We start from the raw sequence: 12,993 nt of genomic DNA, 5'->3' as shown, positions 1-12,993 counted from the left end.
CATAATTTATGTATAATTTATTTTTGTGAATCTGGTGTATCTGGAGCTATGTGCCTGTGATGCTACTGCAAGTATGTTCTTCATTGCAGCTGTTCATCCATGTTCTTGTGCATATGCCAATAAACTCGACTTTGCCTCTTGACTTTGAGTTTCATTTAGTAAAAGACGATTTAGTTGTGGAGTCGTACAGCACACATTTAAGTTGACTATTAGATAACTAATGTTTACTCCCTCACTGTTGGAGGATTGCTTGTACCGTGCTCCTCACTTCAATGTCACATACCAGGGTTATTTGCTATCTGCTGTTCAATGTAATTGGCTTCAGCAAAGAGATGAATAAGTTTATTAGCTTTTTAGTTCTTTTCAATACTGAAATTCCAACCAAGATTAAACTTCTGATATTTGAAATGTCTTAACAGTTCTTTGTCATGGCCTGATGAAAGTTAACATAAACTCTCCACAGAGGTGGACTGGTCCCTTTTTTTATTTCCATTGTGGCTTGGAGTTTAATATGTATGTTGCAACAGAGCTTTCTTCTGCCATTGTGTGAAATCTAACTGTTGGCTGGGTCAGTGACAAGTTGAAGGAAACCTTTTCAGGGAGGGAGGCCACTTGCCAGCAGCAACAACTTGTCATGCGGCTAACAGGAGGGATAGTGCCTTTGGGATGGAAGAGTTGGAAGTGAAAGTTTTCTGTCTCGTGGTCAAACACTGTGTTAAGCATAATCTGCTCTGTCCTGTCTGCCTGATTCAGCAAGTTCAACAATGTTCAGCATAGTTTGATGTCTTTATTATTATAATATTTTGGTTGAAATAGATCTGTGGCTTTTTCATATTTTGCTGACTAGTACTCGTCTTGCCTAGACTTCAATCATTATTATATTACTCCAACTACCTTGATGACTATTGTTTAATGTTGTTAAATGGTGATTAGTTTTATTCTCCTGTATCTGTTTATCGTTTTCTCTTGATTGCAGCATGGGCATCCAACATGACCAACTCTCCCACATTAATCATAATGGTGGGACTGCCTGCTCGAGGGAAGACCTATGTTTCCAAGAAACTCACACGCTACCTCAACTGGATTGGCGTTCCCACTAGAGGCAAGTCAGAAAGTCACATACTATAATTTAAATTCAACCTCTCAAGTGTATTCGTTGTGGAGCAAAAAACAAAGTGCTGGAGGAATTCAGCGGGTCAAGCAGCATCTGTGGAGGAAAGGAATTGTCAATGTTTTAAGTTGAGACCCTGCATCGGGACTGATTCCAGCATGTCCATTTATTTGCAATTGCAGTAATGTAATTGAATATATTTGCAGGACTGAATGATTCCCTGTACAATTTGTGTTAAAAATTGTTACTTTGTTGTGACCATTATGGTTTAGAATGAAGCCCAACACTGTTTGATGATGTAGGACTTAGTGCTGGTGCAGTGTTGTGAAGAACAGATTTTTTTTAAAGTTTGATCATACAAGTCATAATTGTGGAGTTGATTTTGTCATTTAAATACACCTAGAAGGCGTTACAAGTTTCTGGTGGACTGCAACTTATCAGTGCCTCATCCCTGCAATAAATGAACAGCCCTTGAAGCTACTACTGCCTTTTCTTTGCTGCCTGCTTGTCTTCCTGATCCAGTAAGTGCAGTTCAGTTCCACAACGAGACTGTTGGTTTACAGTTGTTTGTAAATAACATGTTGGGAACAAGAGGAATCCAGACCTTTTCCAGTGTCTTCCCTGTGGAGATTTTCCCCAATAAAATGGGAAAAAATTGAGAAACTTTGAAATGAGAATGAAAGCAGGAAAAGCAGCAGACAAAAGGGAAAAGGAGGTGGAGGAGGTTGCAAGTCTCAGTGCAATGATGTGTAATTAATATCTGGGGATTTATGGATTTATTTTTTTAATATCATTAGCTTTGCTTCTTGTCCCTTTGCAGCTCTGCTTATGGTTATATTGTGGTCATTACTTTGTACTAATGAAATGTTGGGTTCCATTTATGCTATTATTTCTCTATATTAAAAGCCTGAAATTTGGGCTTAACAAATTATCAGATTTATCAAGTTCAACTTCACATCTGTCCATGGCAAATGTTGAACTCTGGTATCCTCACCACTTCACCGCAATGCCCCTTTTCAAGAGCCGGTCACTCTCTTGAGCAATGAATTCAGTTAGTTGCTAAGTTCAGATACTAAATTTATTTCCTTTCCAGTTTTGCGTGACTTTACCCCGGCAGAATGGATGTGAAGTCTCTGCCCTTGCAGTGTTATTGATGTAGTTATAACTAGTTAAACTATGATGCAATTGTTTTATTAATCGCAAGGTTTCAATTTCGGTGGTACAGTTATTTACAATATGATGAAGGGGTTTCAGATCACGATGCTGTATACCTGATCCTATTACCAACTTCTGATAACGACCCGCCAAGTCCATCCCGACCAATCCTGGTTCCCGTATATTTTCTTTCTGCTTTCTTTCACCATTCCTTTATTCACTATTTTTATTACTTTATCTGTTGTTTTATTTTTAAACCTTTCTATTTTGGGTCTGCTCATTCATTCTGTATGATTTCATGTCATGCTGGTTTCGCAGGGTCAGAATGATCCAATGTCCTGCTGATGGCATGGGCCACTTTAAGTTAGTAAAATAGAAATTGTTGCATTTGGACTTGTTTCCTATTTAGCAAAAGCAATTGTACTTCAGAAATATTTCATGCCTTGCATTGTGCACAAAGCATCGGAAGGTTGTGAAATGCATGGACGTGTAACTCAAGATAGAGTTACAGATACTGCCAGTTTGCCAATACTCAGCAATATTTGGAGGAAATACATGGACTATATATGTCTCAAGTGTGTAGTTTTAGGTAACTTATTCATCCATTTATACATGCTCCCAAACCTGACGAAATTGAATACAAAAGACCATGAATCAGTTTATTTTGGTGCTGAGTATTGATAAAACTTAAAAGCAATGTTATCAGAAACCTTTCATTCTACAATATGTTTCACTGCACTTCAGCACCTCAGTTTGGAACTGATCTTAATTTGTGAATGTACGGAAAGACAGTGGATTACAAATTGGAAACCATCATGATTCCAAAAGTCGGCAAATTATTCTTGGGCTTCCTTCCTAATTTCAACAATTTTACTGAGAACCATTCTGTGGCATCATCTCATTAAGTTTCACATAGCAATTTCTAGGCAGGAACGTATGCTGAGGTACTGCGAACAAACTTGCCTGGCCTGTAGGAATCAGCATGAAGACAAGATCTTAATGTCATACTATGATTAATTCAAAATTTGCCTCAGAAAGGTAAAAAGAACATTAGCCCTTGTTCCAGCAAGGATATTTAACCTATTTCTGATCTATTCCTCTTTACCCAACCCCTTCATACCTTTTGGTAAACAAAAATCTAATGAGTTCAGATTTAAATTAACAGTTCACCTACCATGAACTGCAATTTGCAGAAGAACTCCAGCTTTCTGATTTTACGTTTAAAGGCGTCTCTCAACTTTGCTTCTGAAATATCTGGCTCTGTGTTTTAAACTATGCCCCTTGGTCCCAACAGCAAAAACATTTGCTCCCCATCTAGCCTGCCAGTTCACCTTATCATAAAACTTCAATCAAAGGAATCCTTAACCTAGATTCCAGGAATACAACCTCTTGGTGTGATTTCTTGTAATTTAATCCTCGGACCCCCATACCGTTCTAGTAAATCTATCCTGCATTCTGAGTTCATTGTCTTTCCTAATGTATAATGCCCAAAAATGTTCTCAGTATTCTAGGTGTAATCTAACCAGGGCTTTTCTGTAGCCATAACAACATTTCAGCTTGGGTGTACTTCAATTCTTCAGGTGTAGAGGGCGACATTCCATTAGTCTTGATTATTTTCTATTTGCCCGTGACATTCTAATGATCCATGTTTGTGGGCTTCCTTGTCTCTGACCTCCAGTGCTTTTCTCTTTGAGAAATTAAGACATTTTTATCCTCTTTAATTTTTATTATTTTAGAAATAAGACATTTTTATCCTTTTTAATTTCAAAGTGGGTAGCCTTTCATATTTCTACATTGAATTTAATTTTTGCCACAGTTAATACCTAGGTAATTTAATACCCTAGTAATCTAATGCCTTCTTCTCAGCTGCTTTCCCAACTGCTGACTTTTCACTTTTCCCTGCACTTTTGCAAGGCTTTTGCCCGATGCTATTCACATACCTCAACTGTCGACCAGTTTACATAACACAGCCCATCTTTTAGGTAGTATTTTCTCTAATTCTGCCATTGCAGATTTACCTCTTAATAGTTCATTCAAACTTAGAGTCATAGAGTCAGAGCACTACAGCACAGAAACAGGTCCTTCAACCCATCTAGTCCATGCCGGCCTGATTTTCTGCCTCGTCCCACCTACCTGCACCTGGACCATCTCCCTCCAAACCCCTCCCATCCATGTACCTGTCCAAACTTCTCTTGAATGTTACAAATGAACCTGCATCCACCACTTCCGCTGGCAGCTCGCTCCACACTCGCACCACCCTCTGAGTGAAGTAGCTCCCCCTCAGATTCACCTTAAATATTTCACTTTTCACCCTAAACCTACGACCTCTAGTTCTGGTCTCACCCAACCTGAGGGGAAAAAGCCTGCATGCATTCACCCTATCTATACCCCTCATAATTTTGTATACCTCTATAAGATCTCCCCTCATTCTCCTGCACTCCAGGGAATAAAGCCTGAACCTATTCAACCTTTCCCTGTAACTCAGGTCCTCAAGTCCCGGCAACATCCTTGTGAATTTTCTCTGCACTCTTTCAAGCTTATCGACATCTTTCCTGTAGGTAGGTGACCAGAACTGCACACAATACTCTAAATTTGGCCTCACCAACATCTTACACAACTTCAACGTAACATCCCAAATCCTGTACTCAGTGCCCTAATTCATGAAGGCCAATGTGCCAAAAGCTCTCTTTACGACCCAATCTACCTGCGATGCCACATTCAAGTAATTAGATCTATGTTCCCAGGTCCCTTTGTTCTACTGCACACCTCAGTGCCCTACCATTCACTGTGTAAGTCTTACCCTGGTTTGTCCTCCCAAAGTGCCTCATCTCACACTTGTCTGCATCATTGTGACTGATTCAGTTTTCAAATCTTTGTTATCCGCACTTACAAACTTGATTTGAGATTCTCCCTTTTCTGTGAGAAACCTAATCTCAAATTCCATTATAGTATGTTCATTTTTATTCCAGGGAATTCAGTTGAGAAGAGGAACAGTGATGCCCAAGCAAGGAGTGTGTGGGATAACAAAGCAACCAATGTTTTACAGATTCTTTGGGCATCAAAAGGGAAAGAGGAGCAATTTTCCAGAAATCTCAGGGAACTGAACTGAAGAGTTGGATTTTCCCATTAAGCACATACATTTCTTCCAATTGCTTATACCTTTCTCTTTGACTTGCAGTTTTTAATCTGGGTCAATATCGCCGTGAAGCTGTGAAGACTTACAAGTCATATGAATTTTTCCGTCATGATAACGAAGAAGCCATGAAAATCAGAAAGTAAGCTAGTTTGTCTCGGTTCTGCCGAGTGTGTTTGACAACTTGTCAAAGGGGTTGGGAAATTAATGACTATCCCAAGAGGCTACAGATGTGCTCCTGAAGTTGGATTATTTTCTTGGCCTCCCAGTTCCCCCATCTCACGCTCTCTCTCCCTTTCCCCACCAACCCTCATCTGCTGTGAAGATCCAGTGTGTCAGTGAAGCAAGTGCCCATGTGACTGTATTCATGGCTAAGCTAAGCTCCTGGCATGCTACAGCTGCACTTAATGTAGTTACCATGTGACGCACATGCTTTTTCCATCTGTCAGAAGCAGGAATACTGATTGAGTTGCCCTCCTTAATTTAGGGTAGTGCATCTGTCAACAACTGGCTTTTATAGAGGATAGTAATGTATATCCCAAGGTAAGTTGATGTGTGCCTCGCGAGAGGGAGATTGAAAGACATGACAAACCCTTGGTCAAAGAGGGTCGTAAATGGCAAGAAAATGGTAGTGAGGAAGCTTGAGTAAACTAACAGCAACAGAAGCAGGGTCAGAGTCCAGAGTCTGAGGGTACAGCTGAAGGAAATTTGGAGTAGAAAGTTTCACCTTGACACTAAGGGTCAAATATAGGAACTCTCCAATAGCTCTCAAGGAGCTAATGCTATTCAGGACAGAGCAGGCCAATTGATTGGCGCTTCATCCACCACCCAAAAGGTTGATTCTCCCCACCACTGGTGCATAGTTACTGTGGATTGTACCAGTTTCAAAATTCACTGCAGTTACTCACCCAGACCACTCTGACAGCACCTTCCAAACCTGCGACTTCTACAACTAAGAAGGACAAAGGCAGCACATAAGTGGGAAAAGCTGCAAGTTCTCCACCCCCAAATCACACACTGCCTTTATTTGGTAAATGGGTTTATTATTGTCACATGTACCGAGGCACAGTGAAAAACTTTGTTTTGCATGCCATCCGTACAGATCACTTGATTACAGCAGTGCATCAAGGTAGTACAGGGTAAAACAATAACAATGCAGAATAAAGTATTACAGTTACAGAAAAAATGCAGTGCAGGCAGACAATAAGGTGCAAGGTCATAACGAGGTAGATTGAGGTCAAGAGTCCATATTATCGTACTAGGGAACCGTTCAATAGTTTTGTAACAGCGGGATAGAAGCTGTCCTTGAGTTTGGTGGTACATGCTTTCAGGCTTTTGGATCCTCTGCCTAATGGGAGGGTGCCAGAGAGATAGATAGATAGATATACATATATAAACGTATCATCTGTATTAATGATTTAGCTGATAATGTGGTAAACTGGATCAGCAAATTTGCAGATGACACCAGATTGGGGGTGTAGTGGACAGCGAGGAAGGCTATCAAAGCTTGCAGCGTGATCTTGACCAGCTAGGAAAATGGGCTGAAAAATGGCAGATGGAATTTAATGCAGACACGTGTGAGGTGATGCACTTTGGGAGGACAAACCAGGGTAGGACTTACACGGTGAATGGGAGGGCTCTGAGGTGTGCGGTAGAACAAAGGGACCTGGGAATACAGATCCATAGTTCCTTGAAAGTGGCGTCACAGGTAGATAGGGTCATAAAGAGAGCTTTTGGCACATTGGCCTTCATAAATCGGGCCATTGAGTACAGGAGTTGGGATGTTATATTGAAGTTGTATAAGGCATTGGTGGAGCCAAATTTAGAGTATTGTGTGCAGTTCTGGTCACCTACCTACAGGAAAGATATCAATAAGCTTGAAAGAGTGCAGAGAAAATTTACACGGATGTTGCCAGGACTGGAGGACCTGAGTTACAGGGAAAGCTTGAATAGGTTAGGACTTTATTTCCTGGAGCGCAGGAGAATGAGAGGAGAACTTAAAGTAGTATACGAAATTATGAGGGGTATAGATAGGGTGAATGCATGCAGGCTTTTTCCCCTCAGGTTGGGTGAGACCAGAACTAGAGGTCGTAGGTTTAGGGTGAAAGGTGAAATATTTAAGTGAAATCTGAGGAGAAACTTCTTCACTCAGAGGGTGGTGCAAGTGTGGAACGAGCTGCCAGCGGAAGTGGTGGATGCAGGTTCAATTGTAACATTTAAGAGAAGTTTGGATAGGTACGTGGATGGGAGGGGTTTGGAGGGATATGGTCCGGGTGCAGGCAGATGGGACTGGGCAGAAGGTCAGGTCAGCATGGACCAGATGGGCTGAAGGACCTGTTTCTGTGCTGTAGTACTCCATGAGAGAAGAGAGAATGTTCGGGGTGGGAGGGGTCTTTGATTATGTTGGCTCCTTTACTGAGACAATAATCAATGGTTGTTCATTGACACTGGCTGAATCCTGAAACTCTGTCCCCAACACCACTGGGTAAACCCAACCAGAGGAACTGCCGCAGTTCTTCATGGCATTCGGGAATGGGCAATAAATCAGGGCTTTGACAGTGATTCCGAAAAAGAATAAAGGGAAAACTCACTGACCTGTTCAGATCAAGACACAGGAAGTTTTATTTTGAATCATTCAGGAAATGAAATGGCATTTTTACTGCAATTACATACTACATTTGTGGTTAGAATGTCATTTGTAATGGTTTCTTCTTGTGGTGAAATTCTCATCTCACGAGAGACTGATTTGTATTGTTCTTGACGGCTTTTTGGCTGTCCATGAGCTGTAATCAAGACCTGTGCACACTCAGTGTCATAGAGTTTTCTGCATGGAAACTGGTCCAACTTGGTCCACACTGACCAAGATGCCCATCTAAGCTGGTCCTATTTGCCAGCGTTTGGCCCGTAACCTTCCAAACCTTCCCTATCCAAGTCGAACTGTCTTATTGTACCTGCCTCAACCACTTCATCTGGCAGCTTGTTCTACTTGCATACCACCCTCTGTGTAAAATACTTGCCTCTCAAGTTCCTATTAATACAGTGGTCCTTTGATTTCAAGGTTTGCACTGGTGAAACTCGGTATGTACAAAAAAGGGGAAAAGATAAGCATTTGTGTGGTTGGGGGGTAAATGGTGCTTATAATGAGTTTCTTAATGTATTGGGGCAAATGACCAACTTACTCCAAACTATTTAACCACTAGGCAGGATTGATATTCTAGTAAACAATCAAAAAGGCTTTTGCAGTAAGCAATGTATGTGTAGTCACTTTTAGTGGGAAACTGGATGTCTCGTGTTTCTGGTGTGTTTATTGCTTCCATTGTGAAGAAGCATTTGTTTCAGATCTCAGCATTTTCTATTTTCCATTGTTGTATGTCCCCCGTCTGCAGTCAAGACACACATTTAGTGCTGCCCCTGCTCTTTTTCCATACATTTAGAACCTTTTACTATCTATTCATTTCATAATCAATAACTCCCCTTAATTTTATCCCTCATTTTTGATTAATGTTTGGCCTTCTCTTGGCAATGGTTTGTTATGATCTGTAACCTCTTTAGTTTGCATGTATGTCTCAATATTACCACAATAAATTTTTTTTATTTCAATATGTCTTTTGAGGATTTTGAAACACCTTTTTAAATGCTGGGCAATGTGCGTCATCATTCCTTTTCATTTGGTTTATCTTTCTTAGCCAATTGCATTTGGACTGAGACAAATTATTCTTGCGCTCAAAGCAAAATTCTCACATTATGATCGATTTTCTTTAGGGAAATACTAATCAACCTTGTTTCAGTATGCAAGGCAAGATTCAAAATAGTCTATTCAGTGGTTGTTTCTACACAATATTGCTCTAGAAAATGATTTCAAACAATTCTTGGACCCGTATCCTTCAAACTACAACCAAGTTGATAATTCGTTCTGTTCAAAGATTAAACCATCCCCACAATTATTACTTTGTTAGCACTTCTTTCTCAAGAGTACTTTTTTGTTGAACAGTTTAGCTGCTGTTGAAAGCCCTCTGAATTAATTTCCCCTTCGGTTTCCACAGAGAATGTGCCATGGCAGCATTGAAAGATGTGAAAACCTACCTCACAGATGAGCATGGTCAGATCGCAGTAAGTTAACTTCCTACTGCCCCCTCTGTATCTGTCCGATCTTGTTTTCATTTATTTATCCCACATGATTTTCTTTTGATCTACTTAACTGGTCTTTTTAATGTTCAGCAGATTTATTGTTTCCTTTAAATACTGGAGAGTGTTTCTGCTATAGGTCACAGTTTTAGCTGTTTTGATGTGATAAAGTAGAGTTATAGTACTAGGGAATGGGCAGGCATGGTAGTGTAGCAGTTAGCGTAATGCTATTACAGTGCCAGTGACCCGGGTTCAATTCCGGCCGCTGTCTGTACGGAGTTTGTACGTTATCCCCGTGACTGTGTGGGTTTCCTCCGGGTGCTCCGATTTCCTCCCACATTCCAAAGGTGTACGGGTTAGGAAGTTGTGGGCATGCTATGTTGGTGCCAGAAGCGTGGTGACACTTGTGGGCTGCCCCCAGAACACTCTACTCTAAAGATGCATTTCACTGTGTGTTTCGATGTACGTGTGACGAATAAAGATATCTTATTTCCTGAATAGTAACTGGGATTGCCTTGGAACAAAAGGCTTAGAGGGGCAGGAGTGGCACGGTATGTGGATAGACCAACAAGGGAAGGAGTGTCTCAGGAATGTAGCTGGCCAGGTAGAGGGAGTGTCAATGAAGGAGCTGTAACCAAAACTCCATTTATTTTAAAGTGGTTATGAAAAAAAGGGAGAGAATAGGAATAAATTGGGGAAAGGACAATTTTATTAAAATAAGATGGGACCTGGCAAAGTTTAACTGGGAGTATCTGTTTGCAGGTAGGTCTACATCTGCATGTGGGAAGCATTCAAAGAGAAATAGCGAGAGTTCAGAGCGAACTTGTTCCTGTGAGGACAGAAACAGGCCCTTCCAGCTCACCTCGTCCATGCCAACCATGGGCCCTATCTATGCTAATCTCTTTTGTTTGCATTAGGCCCGTATCCGTCCAAGTGCCTTTTAAACATTGTAATTGTATCTGCCTCCATCACTTCCACTGGCAGCGTGTTGCAGATATTCACCACCCTCTGCGTGGAAAAACCTACCCCACAGGTATTTAAATTTCTCCCCTTTCGCCTTAAACCCGTGCCCTCTAGTTAGACTCCTCTATCCTGGGAAAAAAGATATTGGCTATCCTATCTATGGCTCTCAGAGGTTTATAAACCTCTGTAAGGTCACCCCTCAGCCTCCTATGTTCCAGTGAGAACAAACCCAGCCTGTCCAATCTCTCCTTATAACCACAGCCCTCCATTCCAGGCTACCACCCCCCCCCCCGAAAGCCTGGGGTAACAAGCACAGGGCAAGTGCTGCAACGTGGATGGGTGCCCACTGGGACACGTTGTATGACCCTATGGAACTGTAGCAAATCCTAATTAGTAAGTTCAATTACATCTTACGCATTGAAATAAGGGCCATTATGAATGAATAAGAAAATGCTACAAATACTCTGCAGGTTATGAAACATCTGTGAAGGGAGAAACACTAAGTAACCTCTATTGCCAAGAGTGGAAAAGAATGGATTTCATTGTTGATTCACCATCTCAGCAAAGATGCTTCCATTTTATCCTAATCCATTAGCACCGATGGAGGTCCACCTCTGTTTCACCTGCTGTTCTAATTGATAATGCTTTGTTCCGTGATTAGTTCGGCTGGTGTCATTGCGAGTCTATGATCAGTTGGTGGGACGTCAAGTTCTGTCAGCCAGTGCATCTGAAAGTGCATCCCTGTCCATCAGTGTACAGTTCAGTCTAACAGTTCAGCCGATGAGGCTACAGGCTTTCACAGAGAAATGGAAACCTTAATGATTAGCACTGGAGATAAACTATTGCAGTTTAAAACTGTTGAGTTCTTTCTTTATTTATTTGTGCATTAATAGGATGTACTGTCGATGCTGACATTGCTGAGAGGTGGTTTAATGACAGTGTTTACAGACTAGATTGGGAAAAGGATGAGATTAAGATATCTTTATTAGTCACATGGAGTGCAGCATTATTGGTTAAAGAAACAATGACAACTGTGAAGAGAGATAATATGTTACAAGGATCATTGAGAATGACTATATGGCTTTAACTAAAGAACAAGAAAGGAGCAGTTACCACTCAGACCACAGCTTTAACACAGTGTAAAAAGTCCCAATCACCATGTTACAGGAAAGATGTGATTGCACTGCAGAGGGTGCAGAAGAGATTTGTGTGGATGCTCCCAGGACTAGAACGTATTATAGCTTTGAAGACAGCTTAGCTAGGGAGAGGTATAATTGAGGTGTATAAAATTACTAGGAGCTCAGTATATTGAAAGGAACTATTTCTCTTAGTAGAGAGCCGAAGGACAGAGATCTAAAGTAATTGGTAGAAGGATAAGAGGAGCAATCACAAAATTATTTCATTCAGGGGATGGTGAAGTCTGGAACTCTGTCGGAAAGGGTGGTGGAGGCAGAACCCACTCCAGTGCAATTCAGCAGTACTAGGATGAGTATTTAAAGAACCATAACCTGCAGGACTGCAGAACGAATATGAGGTGAGGATGTGTAGATTAACCTGACCAGCACAAGCTCAATGGGCAGAATAGCCTCCTGCAGTGATTTATTGCCCCTGAACCGAGGCAGCGGCTGAGAATCAACATCCTTGGCGGGCCTGATTTAGGCCAGACATGATAAGAATGGCAGATTTCCTTCGGTAACGGGCAGTAGTGAACCTAATGAGTGACAACCTGGCAGTGTCTCGTTTGTTATTCCAGATGTAGTTAACTACTTGATAGTAAATTGCCTGGCTGCTGTGGTGGTGTTGTCTCTGAATCAATTCTCTGGCTGCTGGTCTTGTCATCTAACCACTACACTGCAGTCCTGCTTATTTAAAAGTGACCACATCCTTCACTCTGCATTTGTCGGAAATTTAAGCTCAGTGCAATTATCTGTCTCATTTTTTTCTTCCATCTCAGGTTTTTGATGCAACCAACACAACCAGGGAGAGGAGGGATTTAATCCTGAATTTTGCACGGGATAATACGTTTAAGGTTAGGATCAGGAATAATGACGAGTTAAAGTTTTATTATTGTTGATGCATTTTGACTGCTAACACACAATAAGTGAATGGTTTTGTCCTAATTTATCCATTCTGTATAACATCGCTTTATATTATTTTTATTTTAACAACAGTGAATTAAATGTTATAATTGAATGAAAATGGTTTGCATTTTGAGAGATGTCCCTGCATAATGCAAAGAAGATTCTCATTCTACATGGGATGTAGAGGTTGCTGGCGAGGTCAGTCTTTATTGTTCATTCGGAATTACCGCTTGAAGTGGTTGGTTTCCTGAACCTTTTCATGTGAGAATTAACCACTTTGCTCTGGGCCTGGAACTGCACACAGGCCAGACTGGGTAAGGACAGATTTCTGTTCCTACAGGATCCAAGTGAAAACAAATGGGATTTAAATGAAGTTTCTTGGTTGCCTTCACTACTCCTGGCTTTATAATTCCAGATTTATTTAG

The 12,993-nt window shown here is 41.1% G+C and overlaps 1 protein-coding gene across 1 annotated transcript in view; it reads left to right on the top strand.

Moving 5' to 3' along the window:
• The window catches only part of LOC127580702 (6-phosphofructo-2-kinase/fructose-2,6-bisphosphatase 2-like), an 87,397-nt gene that overhangs the window by 20,506 nt on the left and 53,898 nt on the right, over nucleotides 1-12,993 (top strand). Inside the window, exons 3-6 of the mRNA XM_052034468.1 lie at nucleotides 977-1,102; nucleotides 5,445-5,541; nucleotides 9,443-9,509; nucleotides 12,442-12,516. Of these exons, the coding sequence (XP_051890428.1) occupies nucleotides 977-1,102; nucleotides 5,445-5,541; nucleotides 9,443-9,509; nucleotides 12,442-12,516 (365 nt within the window). The remainder of the gene's footprint in view (nucleotides 1-976; nucleotides 1,103-5,444; nucleotides 5,542-9,442; nucleotides 9,510-12,441; nucleotides 12,517-12,993) is intronic.

This window comes from Pristis pectinata, chromosome 20 (assembly GCF_009764475.1).
Source record: "Pristis pectinata isolate sPriPec2 chromosome 20, sPriPec2.1.pri, whole genome shotgun sequence".
NCBI classification, from domain to species: domain Eukaryota; kingdom Metazoa; phylum Chordata; class Chondrichthyes; order Rhinopristiformes; family Pristidae; genus Pristis; species Pristis pectinata.
This window is presented reverse-complemented; position numbering and strand designations above follow the sequence as displayed.